Source organism: Nicotiana sylvestris, chromosome 12 (genome assembly GCF_000393655.2).
Source record: "Nicotiana sylvestris chromosome 12, ASM39365v2, whole genome shotgun sequence".
In the NCBI taxonomy this organism is placed as follows: domain Eukaryota; kingdom Viridiplantae; phylum Streptophyta; class Magnoliopsida; order Solanales; family Solanaceae; genus Nicotiana; species Nicotiana sylvestris.
Genome location: NC_091068.1, coordinates 24868771 through 24887347, shown reverse-complemented (window position 1 = coordinate 24887347; position 18577 = coordinate 24868771). Strand labels below are relative to the sequence as shown.

The 18577-nt window shown below is 33.4% G+C and overlaps 1 protein-coding gene across 1 annotated transcript; it reads left to right on the top strand.

Annotated features, from left to right (window-relative positions):
* The first annotated feature begins 425 nt into the window (after positions 1-425).
* On the top strand, positions 426-6138 carry LOC104249174 (BAG family molecular chaperone regulator 2-like). Its single transcript, XM_009805548.2, has 4 exons — positions 426-879; positions 2207-2463; positions 4281-4427; positions 5851-6138. Exons 1-4 carry the CDS (start codon positions 642-644, stop codon positions 5989-5991), a joined length of 783 nt encoding a protein of 260 aa, XP_009803850.1. The 5' UTR covers positions 426-641; the 3' UTR covers positions 5992-6138.
* Positions 6139-18577: the final 12439 nt, after the last annotated feature.

The window sequence follows — 18577 nt, the reverse complement described above, 5'->3', positions numbered from 1 at the left end:
TGGTTCGATATAATACGAGGCTGAATCTCGGCCTATCGCTTTCTAGAGTAGTCATAAAAAAGGACAAGCCCTATTTTGACCGTATACAATAATAAATACAAATAATCATTGCATCTAAAGAAGAATTAAATAAAAAATTAAAATAAAATATACATTGTATGTTAAGAAGCAACAAGAAAATTACAACTTTGGGACAAGTAAATCATTGACTATGTGACAAGTAACATTTGAATTTTTTCCCCATTTTTAGAAGCTAATTTTTTAATTTTTTGCACTCACACGCATTTAAAGCAAATGTACATACTTTTTAGTTCAAGCGTACACTAAATAAAATATGTCAAGTTTAGGATAATTCCAAGTACTCTGCCTATAAAAATATATTGGAACTTCTATTACACACATACACACAAAAAAAAAAAAAAAAAAAAAAATACACATTCAGTAATTCGTATAATTGGTGGATGTGGGGTTTATTTTTGGAGGGGTGGGGGCCACGGAGTGATATTATAACTGCTATTCCCTTTTTATAAAACAATTGGTGCATGTCGGTAGAAAGTGGGGAATAGTTAATCTTTACAACTTCCTGAAAGCTTATTCCCCGCAATATCTTCTCCGGTAATAGTTACCGGCGAAGGTAAAAAATGATGAAGAGAAAACTGAAATTCAACGGCGGAAAAGCCGAGAGTGCGGATAAGACCTCGTCGACCGCCGCTGCCGCCGTCAAAGAGGAGGTAATAGAGTGGGAGATGAGGCCCGGAGGCATGTTAGTGCAGAGACGGAGTGATAATTCCGACGTTCCAATAACTCTGAATTTGCGGATTCGTGTGGCTTATGGTGCTGCTCGGTATGAGATCTCCGTCAATCCTCACGCCACTTTTGGTAAGTCAACGTTTCACTATATTTGATACTATTAGATTAATTTTGGCCTCTAATAACATGTAATATTCCATAGTTTGACATAATAATCTAAAAAAATAAAAAAAATAACTTCTTGAACTCAATTCCATTGTGCTTATGGTGTAATATTTACATTATTAATATATTATAATTTAAAACGGCAAATTACACATTTGGTTGGTCGACCAAAATTAATTACGTACACAAGCCAAATATGCAAATTAACTTATGCATAAAATATGTATTAGGAGTATATGAATATTATATTTTAATATATAAAAATATATATTTTGTTGGTTATTATCTTCCGAAACAATTATACTATGTAGTTTTCCCAATTTAAAAACCAAAGATTAATTCGGTTAGATTTCAACAAAATAAGTATAATAGTATCCCTCGAGACTCCGATAATATTTTTTCTTAATAATAGTTCACATCTTAAAATTAAAATTCTATATTCAAAAGTCGCTCGAAAAATGTCGAAATATTTTGGAAAATAATAGTTTTTATAGGAAGTTAATGCGTCCTGAGATTACCTACGATATTTCGTGGGCATACTAGGTGTTTCATCGTCAATACTTTATTTTTGCAATTATAATAATTACTTATTATCAACTTACCGAGAACAATATCATAGCAATTCCTGTCCAGCTAGAGATAATACAAGTAGCTAGCCGAATGATAAAAAAACTAAGAAGCATATTATGTTATATGTTTTTAAAATGAAATTGTTGCAAAATATTAGCCATGTTTATGGGCTTGTTTAGTTTCTAGAAAATATTAGGAAAATACAATGAAATATAAATGGCAATGGCAACTCAAAAAATTCCTTATTTATTGAATTTTTATTTTGTGCCAAATATAATGGTGATTTCCGCGTTGTTTGATTTTGTTTTTATTTACAGTGCATTACTACAAACAACAACTCCTAGATTAAGCTGCAAAATGTCTACTATGCTTAATCTTGTGTGTTAATTTATTCCTTGAAAGTTGAATAATTCCCAAAATTAACTCGTTCAGGGGTTGTTTGGTTTGAAGACAAGTTATGCTATGATTAATTGTGCTAGTATTATTTCGTGTTGACCGTTTGGTATGTCTTATGGGGTTGTTAATTTTACTGTTTTATCCTGATTATTGTTTCACCTAAGTTATCCCGATACTATTTTTAATCTCGAGAGAATTTATTCCGTAATTAGTAACCAAACAAGAGATAAGACGATACTAAATTTTTATCCCAGGATTATTTTTACTTTTCCATCGTACCAAACGACCCCTAGTGTTGTAAAACCAGTTGGGTTGGTGGTGGCAGGGGAATTGAAGAAGTTATTAACAGAAGAAACAGGATTACAACCTGGAGAACAGAGACTAATAATCAGAGGAAAAGAAAGAGAAAATGGAGAATATTTAGACATGTGTGGAGTCAAAGATCGATCAAAAATCATCCTAATCGAGGATCCAGAAAGCAAGGAGAAAAGATTCATGCAAATGAGGAAGAACGCCAAAATCCAAGCCACTCATCGCTTGATTAACGATGTGTCCGCAGAAATTGATAAACTGGCTGAGCAGGTAATTAGCACCTTTTAATTAAATACCGCATTATTATTTCGGTTCATTTTAAATGTCTTTTTACTTAAATAAATTTGGTCTAAAATAAGTGTTATTTCAAGAAACCGAGAAGATATTAAACATTTTTTTCTAAATTTGCTCTTGTTGTACTCCAATAAAGTAATGATCTAAAAAGTTTGAAGACAGATAAATAATAATTTGAGGAATAATAAAAGGTAATTTAGTTAATTAACTTTTATTATTAATGTTATTAGATGTTTTTTTAATGGGTGTATTAAAATCTTAAATGACACTTATTTTGCACACCGAGGGGGTAATTTGTAGAGTTAACTTTTTATACATTGACAATTTAAGGAATTGTATACAATCAGGTAACTTAATAAGTAACTATGGATAATCATATATACTAATAAAGATTAGGAATCAGAAAAATGAAAATAAAAAAGTAATCTACCACAACAGATAACACTGAAGTGAAAACTGATAGTGTAAAATATGCATTAAACTATCCGTAATATAAAAGAGAAAGTACCAACGACAGATTTATATAACTAGAGGCTACTTGTACAATCTGAAGTAAAATACGACCTAAAGCCTGATTGACTAAGCTTCTGAGAGGTCAAAAACGTTTTTTCGCAAAAAAAAATATTTTTAAAAAAAAGGGTGTTTGGCTAAATTGAGCAGCAACAAAAATAATGTTTTACTTTTGGGAAGAAGCTACAAATTCTAACTTCTCCTAAGAAGCAGAAGTAGAAAATTATTTTTTTCAAGATAAAAATATCTTTAGCATAGATTTTTATTTTTTAAATTATTCCTCATTAATTTAATCTTTTACCTTTCCATTTTTTTACCATCCCTTTCTTTTCTTTTTCAGTTTAGTGTATTTTTATTCTCCTATCCTCTTTAAAACAGTCTCTCTACTATAAATAAATCTCTTCTTTTTTTATTCTGCCGTTATTTTTTTCTTCTTCGTTTTCTATTCCTCTTTGAAATAATTTACAATGTTAATCACCAACTTCAAACACTCTTCACGAGATATGATTTCCTTTTCCTTTTTTCTTTTTTCTTTTGTAGTATATCAATATCAAATGTCCAATTTATAGTTTTATTTCTTTCTTTTATGTTTGCATGCATACATATATTATAGTTGAAAGAAGGCAATACCATCTAGTTTGTTGTTTCTCAAGAATAGATAGTGCTTTATATATTTATTTAAATAAAATAAGGATTAAATTAAATTCTCTTACATAAATATTTAAATTTATTTCTTTCTTTTAAATAATACTAATTGTAAATTAAACATTAATATTTCCCTTTTTGTAATTGATACTCATAAATACTTTTTGGAAGTATTTGCCAAACACAATTTGTTTATCAAACATTGCAAAATAAACTCTCAAATGAATTGGTCAAACACAAACGGCTACTCTTTCAATTACTTAGATATTATGATGCATAATGTGAGGTTGAAATTAAATTAGGTAGTTGAAAGGGCAATTAGTATCATAATTGTACATAGCTGGAGGAAAAGCTGCGGGACAAAAATGCACGGATTGTTTTCTTTGTGTCCTTAATCGTACAAGCATTCTGAATTCTTTACCAAATTAAAACTAAAATTAAAATTTGTAAATTTGTTCTTAGTGAACTAATCTAGGTTGTCAGTTCGGGAACGAACATTACATAGTCTTGGTCAAAGCATAAAGAGTTTGAAGACTGACCTTTTCATAATATTCATGATCATGCACGTTGGGAGTTTATGCTCTACTTAAATGGTCATTAATTGGTGTGCTTTTTATTTTGATAATAATTATTTATAGATATCTGCAATTGAAAAGTCAATTGGAAATGGGAAGAAAGTAGCAGAATTACAGATCACTACTTTGATTGAGATGTTAATGAGACAAGCTGTCAAGTTGGATAACATTGATGTAGAAGGAGATGCATGTGCCCAGAAGAATTTGCAGGTACCTATTCTCATTTTTTCCCTATATTTAGAGCCCGTTTGGGCATAAGAAATTTTTCCTTTTTTTTCAAAAAAAATTTCACTTTTTTCTGAAATCAGCGTTTGTTCATAAAATTTCCAATTTTCACTTGAAAATGCATTTTGGAAATTTTCGAAAATTTGAAAAACTCCAAAAAAACTGTTTTTCAAAATTTCACTCAAATCACTCACAAAACTTCAAAAACAAGTCAAATTCATGTCCAAACACAACTCTAAATTTCAAATATCATTTTTACTTGAAAAACTTTTTCACTCTATTTTGAATTTTGACAATTCTTCTTATGTCCAAACGCCCACTTATTTTACTTCTTTCATAAGTTGTTTGTTAAAATTCATTGTATACTAATAATATGGTGAAGTACACAAATAGCCTTTAAGTAGATCGTCTTGAATTTTTGTCAAGTTGAACCAATCTTGCCCATAGTTTGCCCTATGGTTAATATTTTTAACTTTTGACTTTAAAGTTCTACTCATAACGAAATAAGGATACAAAATAATAGACCAGCCCAAACAATGTCATGTTTATGCAATTTTTTGTAATAATATCATAACATATTATTCTATAGCCCGCGAGAGATGGTATCTTACTTTCTTTAACATGAAATGATTTGTTCTCTAAGAACCAAACGATAAGATGTTCCATGTACATATTCAGACGAGGCGGATTTAGGATTTTTAAAATATGAGAACCACTAAAGAAATAAGAAAAAAGAAAATATATAATGGCAATTGATCCCTCATCCTTAATAACTCAATATTCAATCAAGTACATCATTCAATATTTTTGAAGCATGGGAGCGAGTAAATATATTAGATTGATTCTAAAAAAATATGTACATAAAATATCTAATTTGACCGAAAGACATGAATTCACATGCACTATAATTTTGGCCTAAATCTGCTCCTGTAATCAGAGAATGTAAAGTCCAAAGGGCCACCACGAGATGTGATGGTATGTACAAGTTTCTCTCCCACTAAATTATGGAGTTCGGATTCAAGTCTTCAGAATAGATAAATTTCTGATAAGAAATATTGCATTTAATAAGTATTACGCAGTGGAAATTTCAATTAATCAGAAAAGTGGGTTCCCATGCCTGATGGTTTAGACGAAAAAAAGAAGTCCAAAGGTAAAATGAAAGGCCAATCATGGTAAGAAGTAAGAACCTAATAATTATGACTAGGACTGTATTTTTATTTTCCAATTATTAAAAGCAAATTTTTTGTTAGTTTAGAGTTCGCGTATTCTATAATCTCCATTGTATAAATGAATATCATACTTTTCTTATGACCTTAATTTTTTCCTCACCCCTATGAATTCTGTAATATAATGTTCTTTGTGCTTTCGTTTATAGAGTTTTTGGTTAGTTGATGACTTATGCTTGCAGGGACAAAGAGTGCAAAAATGTGTGGAAACCCTTGATGTGCTAAAAATAGCCAATGCAAAAATAAAGCCAGTTATAGTCACCACCATGTGGGAAACTTTTGATCCACCTCCTGCTACCACAAATTGGGAATTATTTGATTGATAAAAATCTTTTCAGTTTTTATCTTTTACTTTTCCAATTTTTTACTCTGTATTTTACTAAGGAGATTAATAGTTGTTCAACTCTTGCTTGTAGCTTCTCTTCTACTGTTCAACAATAAATGTGTCTGCAGCATTTGTAAATGGGAAATATAGTGTCCAAACTCAACCACCCTTACCCTTTCAAAATCTCAATCCTTGCTCACATAGCGAGAAATCTAGCTATATCGCGAGAATAAGATGGAAGGAAAAGAAAAGATGGTAGGAAAGGTTTCAAGTGAGATGAGAAGAAGCACTACAAGAAAAAGTAATATTTGTAATGAAATAATTCGTCATAAATATGAGCGAATAAGGTGAAAGCTCAGGTAATAGGGGAAGGGGTTACAAGTAGGAAAATAGAACTCTCGCCAATAAGATGAAAACTCACGTAACCAACTGTTTGACAAAAAAGTGTAGATCTCTGATTAAATCAATTAAATTTATATAATAAAGGATTAGACCTAGTTAATGATAATAACTTCAGATCTATAAATGGTTAATACGAGTGACGTAGCTTAGTGTTGAAAGCAAATTAAACGCAACTTGTATGTTATGTTTCATGATCATCAATGAAGAGAGAATGTCAAGAAATAAATAGCAATAAATGGCATCAAAGTAAATAAGAAAGAATAGTTAACCCAATATTGAATGAGGTGGATTCTCACATTAGGCATTAGATAGTTTTAGAATTGAGGCAAATTAAGGTAATTAAGTCATATAGACATGGTTTCTATGTGATTTGATTTCAAACGTACATGTAATGCTGATTATGTTAGAACAACACATTTGCAGATTATAGGTATTGTAAATCCTTTAGACATGATCTCTAAGTTGTTTATGCGAAGAGGTAGCAAAAACCATTGGAAGGGTTCAAAATTATTCGTGTTTGATCCTATTGGCATACTTTCTAAACGAGTAGCAATATTTTATAGTAGGTTCTAATAGTTGGTAGTTGAAAAACTAATTTTGTAGCACTTTATCCCTATAGGCATGTTTTCTAGGCGAGCGATAGATATAATAGTAGCTGATGAATCAATTAAGAATCTATGGACATGATATCTAGATGAGGACCAGTAGAGTATAAGTTAATATAACACTATGGTTTCTAGGCGAGCAACGCGATAAAGACAATAGACTAATTAGTCAATTAAAGCCTTATAGACATGATATCTAGATAAGGATCCAGAGAAGATAAGTTAATACAATCTTATATGCATAGTACCTAATGAATATGCTGCAATTATGTAAATTGAAGGGCAGTTATTGACATTTGTTTTTTACAAGCATGTTGTCTAGTAACACATAGCAGTAGGCATGGGAATAAAGTACTTAAGCTCATGCTTTGATAGTAAACAAGTCGAGTGAGAGTGTGTGATTCCCTATAGGCATGATTTCTACTAGTGTATATGGAAGCTAAACAACATATATGGCAAGTTGGGTAATAAATCATGTAATCCTATAGGCAGGTTCTCTACCCTTTCATCCAAACATTAGAATATACCCATTTCACCAATTTCACTAACACCCTAAATTGTTTGTTATTACAAATTATTACATGCCCAAAGAATATAAATATAAATATTACATGTGAAAAAAGCTAAAGGCCCAAGAACAAGGCCTAAAATGAAGATAAACTAGCATTGTCTGGGCCTTCAACAAGCTCAACTTCCACAATTAGCATGCCCCGGTCCAAACATCTCTCAAACAAGGGATTATACCCAACGACACAGCCCCAAAGTCGTAAAAGGAACTCGTGTCAGGCCAAACAGTTACATATGACCCCCAAACAAATTATAAAACCACACAGAAACCACTTAAACAACCCAGTTTGGCAGATTCAACAGACAAAATGAGGACAGAGATAGCTTAAGTCCCAGTAGTAAAGAGAGTGACCAAAAGACCCCAAATCCTAGTATGCCAGAGTTCACAGGAGTCTCAAATGGACCCCGGGCAGTACTCACACCAGGGAGGTCAATAGGGAGAGTTTTTTGTGGCCTTGGCTTTCAGCCGACCAAGAGTGATAGATTCAGAATAGTGTAGGTAACAAATGAGAGTGAGAGAACAATGATCAAATGATAGAATTTGAAAAGGTGCACTTAGTTTTAGAAGCAGGCATAATAGAGGTGATTAAACAAAGAATATACAAGCAAAGAGAATCAACAAAACTCAAAGTACACGTTGGTATCATAAGTTCAAACACTTGCATATTAGGTAGAGAACATTTTGTAAGAAGCAGAGGAATCAGGTTTTCTGAGATTACCAGATTATCATACAAAGGTGCACAATGCCAAAAAAGTCTAAAGTAGAGCACTAATTTAAAGGATTTAAAGCCTAAGGGTCCAAATTATGATGAATATCCAACACAACACTAGAAAGTAGACATGCCAACTTATATCAATAAGACAAAACAGTGGGTGTGTTTGGTATGAAGGAAAACATTTTTTCGAAAAATATTTTCCAATTTTCCCATGTTTGGTTGAAATGTTTTGGAAAACATTTTCCTTATTAAAACATATTTCCTTATCAAGAGAAGGGAAAATATTTTTCAAAACTCATTCTCAACCTTCCCCACCCTCACCCACCTAACCCCACCCCACCCCACCCCCTATTTGAAAAATGTTTTTTTTTTCAAATTTTAGTTTTTTATTACGTCATCCCCCCCCTTTTCCGGCAAAAAATTCCTTTTTTCACTTTTTTTTTGTAATTTTAAATTTCTATTTTTTTTCTGCACCACACATCGCCCCCCCCCCCCCCCCGCCGCAAAAAAAAGTTTTATTTTCTTTTTTTTTTGTAATTTGAAATTTTTGTCTTTTTGTTTTTCTGCACACCCCTGCCCCCTCTCCCGGAAATTTTTTTTTTTATATTTTTGTTTTAGTTTTTTTCATCTTTCGGTTTACAGGTTCAAAATTTTACAAGTTCCAAAGTTATGAGTTCGGAAGTTTATGTGTTTAAAAATTTACGGGTTCGGAAGTTTGCAGTTTCAAAAGTTTAGCTGTTTGGAAGTTTATGAAATTTGTGGGTTCAGAAGGTTATTGGTTTGAAAGTTTATGGCTTCATGTTTATTGTATATAAATTATTTATGAATACTCTTGAGAAGTGAATTTCCTTAATTTGCGTACCAAACACCGAAAAATGAATAAGATTACTACTTGTTTTTCAAAAAAATATTTTCTTGGAAAATATTTTTCGTTATACCAAACATACCCAGTATCAGACATTATAAGGAAACACAAGTTAAGATAGCTACTCTAAGGGTCCCAACTAATCACTAGGGGATATAGGATTAAGCAAACCAAAGACATAATAAGTGAAAAAATAGCATGGGAGCAGGTCATAGATAGAGTGAAGGTCTTAACATAGATTAGAATACATTATAGATGCGAGTAAGTCATTACAGGAATTCAGAACAAAGTACAGAAGAAAACTTATGCCAAGCAGCAAACATGCACATTCAGGGACCAACATACCAGGCTAAATGAACTTAAGGGAGTCCGAATTATTCAAGTTAAGCATGTATCATAAACAATGTCGCAAAACTGGAAATCTTAGGGAAATTCAAATGCTTGAGAAGTTCAGATCATGAAACAAGTTCAATGCCAACAAGTTGCACACAAAAATAGTCTAGAAACACATTAGGTCATGAAATTTCAGAGGTGTGAATATGCAAGACATGAACACAGAAGAACGAAATTGTAAAAGCCAAGAGACTTACCAGTTATCAGTTGAATAAACAGACATCAAGAAAGAACAAACTCCACAATACTCTGAATGTCAACAAAGAGCAATAGAACCCAGAATTTTAGTGCGTTAGAGTTCCCAAAGGCTTCAAATAAACCTCGGGTAGTGCTCGCACCGAGAAAAGTTGAAAAATTGAATTTCCATGGCCGTGGGGCCAAGAACCAAAGTATAGAACAAGAGAATAATATAACAATAGCTTCGATTTTTAGTGAATCTGGTAATTAAAAGTTTGTTTCAAAGGGGAATGGGGAAAGATTTATATAGTTGTAAAGATCAACACATAAAATAAGGAAATATATTATATTAAATAAGGAAAATATGGCATGTAAAAATCAATTAGAATCAGTTTTAGGGTAAATCCATAAAGCCTAATTTAGACGAGGAACAAAAATAGCAAAAATCTCACTGCATCGAAGCCATGGGATCTGATAGTTAGTGTATTAGGTCAAAAATATGAAAATAATACAAAATCAGAGTCAAAAGAACACCAATGACTCAGCTTTCATAAATAATCAAGTACCCAGTACTTGTAACTTTCAAAAGATGGTAAGTATCTCTGTGTGTGAAAGAAAGGAAAGGAATCATGGATGATTTTCATGTAATATTGGATTGAGGCTGAGATTTGAGTGAGGCGGCTAGGGTTTAGGTTTGAGAGATGAGAGTGTATGAGGGCGACTGAGGAAAGGGAATGGTCTCTAGGGTTTCAGGATAAGGGTATAAGGAAAGAGAGTGGAGTGATGTGAGTCGTTGATCGCTTTTGATCAACGGCTGAGATTCAAGGGGAGTTGGGTCAGGTTTGGACTGCACAGCGCCACTTGGATTGGGCTTCTGGGGGTTAATCAAAGTGGGATGGTTCATTTGGACTTTAATTGGTCCGAAATTAACCTAATTTTGGCCAGATTTTAAAATAGGAGATTAAGGGAAAAATAATTTAATAAAAACAATTAAATAAAATATAAAAATGCTATTTATGCAAATTAATACCTTAAAACAATAGTAGAAAATTATAAAAATGTAAAATATTATTTTGACCTTGAATAAAATGACCAATGTAATAAAGTTGTAAAATATAGGCTATTATTGCAAGATTGTGTAAATAGCCTAAAATACTAATGTAATTATATAAAATGAAGTGAAAAATAATTGAAACATATATTATGAATGGAAATTATAATTTTAGATATTTAGTCATTACAAAATAATTTAAAAGAATAATTAGTAAATATTCAAGTAATTTAAATGCAAGAAAAATAGCTTTAAAGCTCTAAACATTGTTAAAAAATATGAAAAACACATGTATAACTCCTATAAACTAAATAATGATGCAAAATGATATATTGAAAATATATATACTATTTGGAAAATATGAGGGCAAAATTGGGTATCAACAAGCTTCATCAGTGTAAGGTTGTTCCACGAACCGACCCACATCCCTTTTTGGTAAGCATTTTGGGGCACCCGATATTTTGTCTACTCTTTCTTGATGCTCCTTCATTTGGTCTCGCAACATTTTGTTCTCCTTTTCCATTTCTTTCATCTTCCTCAGAATGACTGTTAGGGTGTCGTCACCTGCATTACTAACATTGTGAGTGATACCTATTGTTGGAGGGGGAGGGGCGTGTTGCTCGACCATTATTGGTACAATGCGAGTCCTTACATTTTCTCTTGTAGATTTTTGGGTGGGTGTGTCGAGGATGCTGGTCAGCGTGTCCGTCAGCCAAGCTTCAAGTAGTTTCTTCACTGCTGGTGGCGTTTCTTCTATTGTGGACATGGAAGTCCTTTTACCGGGGGACATCGTGATACTATCATGAGGGAGGGGCGAGTCACTTAGCCTGGGAGAGGCATCTGGTATTACATCTTCACCCTCCATTTTTGAAACCTCGTTGATGGTGTTCAAGAGGTTGGTGGTGAGATCGGCCACTTCTTTCATCCTTTCTTCTCAGTTACCTACCATATTAGGTTTGTGTGTACAAGAGGATAGGGGTTTTGATTTTTTTTTATTTTTTTGATAGTTATGGATCTAGAAGAAACTAAAATTTTACCTAAAAAATTCCCACAGATGACGCCAAATTGTTTGGCCAAAAAGTGTAGATCTTTGATTAACAATTAAATTTATATAATGAAGGGTTAAACCTAGTTAATGATAATAACTTCAGATCTATGAATGGTTAATACGAGTGACATAGCTTAGTGTTGAAAGCAGATTAAACGCAACTTGTATTTAATGTTTCAAGATCATCAATGAAGAGAGAATGTCAAAAGATAAATAGCAATAAATGACATCAAAATAAATAAGAAGAATAGTTAACCCAACATTGAATGAGGTGGATGATTACTCCTCTTGACAATGATGGATATGAGACAAATACTAAAATATTGGATCTTATTGAAAAGGTGTTCAATAATAGCCAACCAAATCTCTTTTAGAAAGGTAATGTTTGTATTTTCTCTTGAGAAAGTCTGCTTTTCATAGAATGTTCTTATTGGAGAATTTTACCCCTATTTCACCTTATCTCTCTTTTTATTTATATGGGACATACCCTCAATCAACCCTAAAAGTACAAATATAAAGAATATTCAATGGAATATTTTTCTAAAGATCTTATTACAAAACTAGTCGTTGCTATTATTCTTGATGCTTGACCTCGGCCGCTACCGGCTGGTCGGCTATGGGCTCCACTATTTGAATCTCGACCTCAGACATATTACTTTCTATTTATCACTTCGTGTCGAATATCTTTGGTCAGATTTTGACCCACACACCAACCGACTGAGTTGCTAAGAATTTTCCAATCAGCTAAGGGGTTCATTCACTCTCCAAGTTGGGGTGAGTGTTGAGGAAGATAAGGCATAGCACAATCAACACAACGACAGCTCTGAAGTCCATGTTCACTTCTCAAGCCAATTTATTTTTGAGATTTTTACCTAGCTATACTATTTTAGAAACTTATTTATCATTGTTCTTTAGAATCTTTAAAAATTACATTGTGTATCTACATTTATTATTTATATACAAAATCATGGTAAAAAGAAGGATCTCTTAAATTTAGGGATTAAATCGTAACCCCCCCCCCCACACACACACACACACAATTTCCCATGTCTATTAGCTTAATTGCCCCCTACAATTACGATTTTTTCCCAATTTCAATATCATTCGATCTCTTTCATAAAATCAACCAAAAAATCTATTTCTTTCACACAAATCAAGCGACTATCTCTCTAATATTATAGAATCATATGTTTCTTTGAATCAATTCCACCAACAACCATTAAATATCTTCAACTACTGATAAATTCATCGATATTATTTTTAAAATTATAGAAGTAAAGGGTTCATCATTAGTAGCTATTAAAAAAACTTTGAAACTTTGAATTTGATATTCGGGTTTTGCAAATTTGTGATTTTGTTTGGATTAAGTGTTTTTGCAGACGATTAAGAATATTCTTTGGACTTTATATCTCAATTTTGAGGAAGATTGGTTTAGATTAGAGTTGATTTTAGGTGAAATTTCGAATTAAAATTCAAAAAAAAAAGAAGTTGCAGGAATTGTATGATAATTGTATCGTAATCATATCTGGTTCCAGTATTTTAAAAGGCATTTTTGGGGCGAGCCCTGGAGTGAGGCGCACCAAAAATGCTCTGAGGCGATGGTGTAGGGCGAAAGTCTCAAGAGGCGTACGCCCAACAATTTGGGGCGTATGCCCGGGCATTTGAGACGCATTTTTGTAGTGAGGCGTAAGCTCCAAAGACTTTTTCAAATTAAAATAAAATTTATTAAATAATTCCTTCATATAACACCCAAATTCTCAAAAGTCACTTGTAATTACTCAAAAGTTTTAAAAAGTAACTAAAATGTATTAAATTTAAAAGTCAAGACCGCTTGTATTGATGAAGCCCTAATTTATGGTCTTTCCCAATTCTTTATCTTATCTGCTAGTCTACTGATATCTCCCAAAAGCAACGAATATTCAATTATTTTTTTTACAAATACAAAGAGAACTCAATTCTCCTTCATAGCAATAAGTTCAAAGTTCAAATTGCAGGTTAGTCATCCTTTTGTTGTTCTATGTAGAAAACTTTATTCTTTTCGACTCAAATTGCTTGTGCTTGTAAGTAGTGTATAACATATTATTTTGACTAATTTTTTATGGGGATGAAACACACAAACATATATACATACATACATATATATATGTATATATATATATATATACATACATACATACATATATATATATATATATATATATATATATATATATATATATATGTAGTTTTCTTCAATTTTTATGCAATTTTACATGTTTATAAATATTTACTTTAATTATATTATTTTATAATGTATTAAAAATTAAAGACTCATGGGGCTTACGCCTCGTGCCTCGGGGCTTACGCCTAGCTGAGGTAGATGTAAAATGCCTCACCTTACGCCCACGCCTTTTAAAACATTGCCTGATACATCAGTGCATAAAATATAATTATATCATAATTGTACCATACTTGTATCAAGATTGAATATAACTTATATCTGGTACATTAATATCCAAAAAAATAATTGTATTTGGGTAACTGTATCAAATTTCTTTCTGAATTGTATCACAACTGTATCAAAATTATATGTGACTTGTATATGATATATCAATACCTAAAATAATATTTGATACAATACTAATACAATCATAATACGATGTTATATTAGATTTTAAGTTTAGAGTTGTGATTGAAACCTGAACAAGATAAATATCATAATGTATCATATTTTTTTAGGAATGCATTGCGATTGTATCATAATTATATTTGTATCATAATTACTGAAGAAATTTATTACAAATGTATGTTAATTGTATATTATTACGAGCGGTTGTGAGTTTTTGACCAATTTCACAGATTGTATCACAAATATATGATAATTGTATATTAATTATACTAATACCAGATACAAGTTAGATATAATTGTGATATAAGTATGAAACGATTATGTTGTAGGCATGGATGTATCAGATACAATTCAAATACAATTCCGATACATTTATGATACAATTATCATACAATTCCTACAACTTCTTCTTCTTGGGGTTTCCATCTGAAATTTCACCTAAAACCAACTATATACTTAATTAATCTCCCCAAATTTGAGATATAAATTCCAAAGGACATTTTCAATCATTTGCAAGAATATCCAGTCCAAACAAATTATAAAATCGTAAACCCTGAATATCGAATTCAAAACTTTTTAATGGAATGATATTGAAAATACTTATGGCAACAATCTGAATGTTTTTTCATTTCCAGTGTTGTCCAGAGTGATGCAATTGACGATTTTTTGATAATACGAAACTATCGCCAATGATTTTTCCTCGAATATGTTATGTGTTGAACTTTGTTCTTCAATTGTAACAAAATACCTATTCAATCGATGCTATTTTGATTATAAAGAGCTATCGATAATGGTAGGAAGAGAATAAGGGGAGATTCTAGGCGCAAATCAAGTGATTTTGAGGTATATGAATTGATATTAGGCTATATGGATGATATTTATACCTTAATATTACCATGCTTTATTGTTGTTTTATACGCAAATGGCCAACAAAATGCTCTAAATGGTGTTCTTTTGTTCGCAGGGAATATTCTAAGTGAGGAAGCACCACAGAGTGTTTTGGAGGAAATAATGTGAAGAAAACGCCCACTCAAGAAGTACCCGAGCACAAAGAAGCAAGAAAATGAACTGAGCAAATTCCACCGCGACCGCGGTGGAACCGCGGCAGATCAAACGTCAAGGCAGAATGCTCAGTGGTCACCGCAGTCGAGCCACAGTCTTGCCGCGACCGCGGTGCACTGTTCACGCGTCAGAAATTTGGGGACCAAAGTGTAAATTCGGGAAAACTTGTTCCAAACCCTTATAAGCTATAGAAACTCGCCCAAGATGAGGGGGCTTGTTATTAGACCACTTTGGAGGCAAGAACAAGTTTGAGAAGATCAACCAAACATTAGAGTTTTTCTATCTCTTTTATTTTCTTGCAATTACCAATTATGAATCATTTAGTAGTTTTATCTTGTTTTGTCATGAGTAGCTAATTCCTTAGTTTAGGGTGTTGATGGAACCTATTGAAGGATGAACTTCTTGTGATGTTAATATAGTTTGCCTGGTTTAATCTCTATTTGTTCAACTACATTCTTGTTGTAGTTAATTCATAGTATCCTCAATTAGCTGTGCCTATTTAGTGTGCATAACTCGAGAGAGAGTGCATATTTAGGTAATTGTTGAACAACACCACTCCCAAAGTATATGAGGGATCAATAACTGCGGGTTTAAAGGCGGATTAGGGATAACGAAGCCTTGGGTGTAATCTAAAGTGAGCTGTAATAAACAAAGCCAGCTAGCATATCTCGGGAGAGCACGTCTAGTAAATTATCGTGATTATTCAGGAGAGATTTACGGTAATAGGAGTGCTCATGACTGATAGAGATGATTGGGTGAATCTATATGAAACATAACCGGAAGGGATTCCATCAATAGGGGAAATCATAACCTTAGAATATTCTCTTAATTGTTTACAACTTAATCATAATTAGTTTTCAGTTGCTTATTTACATCCATTCGTAGTTAGTGGAAATACCCTCAATTGTTATTTACAACGTTTGGGAAGTTGACTCCGTATAATTTAGTAAGTCTAATAAGAGTAATTGATAAGTTAATTCCTTGTGGGTTCGACTCTGGGCCAAATACTCAGATTATATTTGCGACGCCCGCGTGTCCTTTTTAATAGGCATAGTTGGGCGTGATCAAATTTTGGCGTCGTTGCCAGGTAATTAACTTTGTTATCAATTACAATTGAACGAAATACAAAAATTCTTAGTGTAGTCAGTTTTCTTTACACCCAATCTATACATTGAAATTTTAACGTTTGTTGACTCGGTTGTACAGGTGCATGCCTAGAAACTCATCGAGAACTGGTGAAGTATTTGAAGCATTATCAGATCCCGAGAAAGTTTTCAAGGCCTTGAATTGGGCCAACTGGAAAAACTAACAACAACAAACAACTGAACAATTCGAACCAAACATGGGAGATCACGAAGTAGACCCAGTTGTACCAATAGCGCGAGAGGATGCTCTCTATGACTGGGCACAACCCACAGCTAAAAATCTGGATACATCGATTGTAATCCCGCAGATACAGGCTGAATCGTTTCAAATCACGAATAACATGTTGCACTTGTTGCAAAACAATGGACTATTTTCGGGGTCACAAGTCGAAGATCCTCAATAACACTTGAAGAATTTCCTGTCAATCTGCAAAACCCAAAGGCAGCCCAACGTAACTCCGGAAGCAATCAAGATGTTATTGTTTCCATTCTCAGTAATAGGAGCTACCCAGACCTGGCTAAACTCACTCCTCAGTAATTCCATAACAACTTGGGAGGAGTTAGTCAAGCAATTCGTGAACAAGTTCCACCCACCCAACAAGACTGCTCAACAAATTGATGAAATTTTGAGTTTCAAACAGAGACCAATGGAGACACTGAATGAAACATGGGAATGATTCAAAGAGATGCTGGTTATATGTCTGCACCACAGTATTCTAGATCTGATGTTGGGGCATCGGTTTTACATGGGATTGCCAAATAGCGTGAAGAACATTATTGATGCTTCAGCTAGGGGAGCATTTTTGAGCAAAACATGGAGAGAAGGCCAGAGTTTGCTTGACAAGATGGCACAAAATTCGGGATAGACAACCAGGAATGCACCTATCACTTCAGTGGTTCACTCAGTGCTTTTAGATCCATCCAACTCTATGGCTGAAAATATGGCCACATTATTGACACAGATGAGTATACTCACCAAAAAGGTGGAAGAGTCAGGGCAGAAGCAGCAGGTACACATCGTAGATACTACCAATGGGGGCTTGTGTACATCTTGCATTAATCAGCCAATTGGTAACCAGTGGAATGCAGAACATGATCATCATCACTACCCTGAAGACATGAACTATGTGTCTAATTATGGAGGCCAGAGACAGGGTGGTCATAATTGGGGCCAGCAAAATCAGCCGTATAGGCCAGTCCAGTCACAGTTCAACAATGGGAACATGGGAGGTATGAGACCTCCTAACAATATGGCACCTTACCCAAGGTCATAGGGACATAACAATCAGAATCAGCAGTAAGGGTATCACCCTCCTCAACAGCAGCATGGTGGACGGTAGGAAGATGGGTTTGCTAGACTTGAGGCAATGATGCAACAGGTTATTGGGTCTAATGCAAAAATTAGTGAGAGAGTAGATGCACATGATTCAGCTATCAAGAATATTGAAGTGTAGATGAGCCAAATTTCGATGTCTTTAAATAATTATCCTCATAGGATATTACCTGAAAACACTCAAATAAACCCCAAAGATCAAGTCCTGAAGCAACTGATGGAAGTGAGTCTACGGAAAGGCAGAGATTTAGACGTAGAGCAACAAAGGGCTCGAGAGAGCAGACAGGCTGAGACTCTCATACCAGTGCCCATTGAGCTAGATGAGTCAACGAAACTGACAGAGGTGACAGTCTAGCCTACTTAGGAAGAATACAACATTCATATTGAGCCTGAGAAAGAAGCTGAGACAACCCAGGAACAAGTAGTTGAGGTGGCAGCTGATAAAGAGCAGTCCCAAATCATTGGGAAGAAGAGACCTCCTGCACCATTCCCTTAGAGGCTGGCTAAGCACCAAAAAGAGGAGCAGTACAAGAAATTCTTGGAGATGCCGAAACAAATCCAGGTAAATATTCCATTGATAGATGCTTTGAAAGAGATGTCGGGGTATGCAAA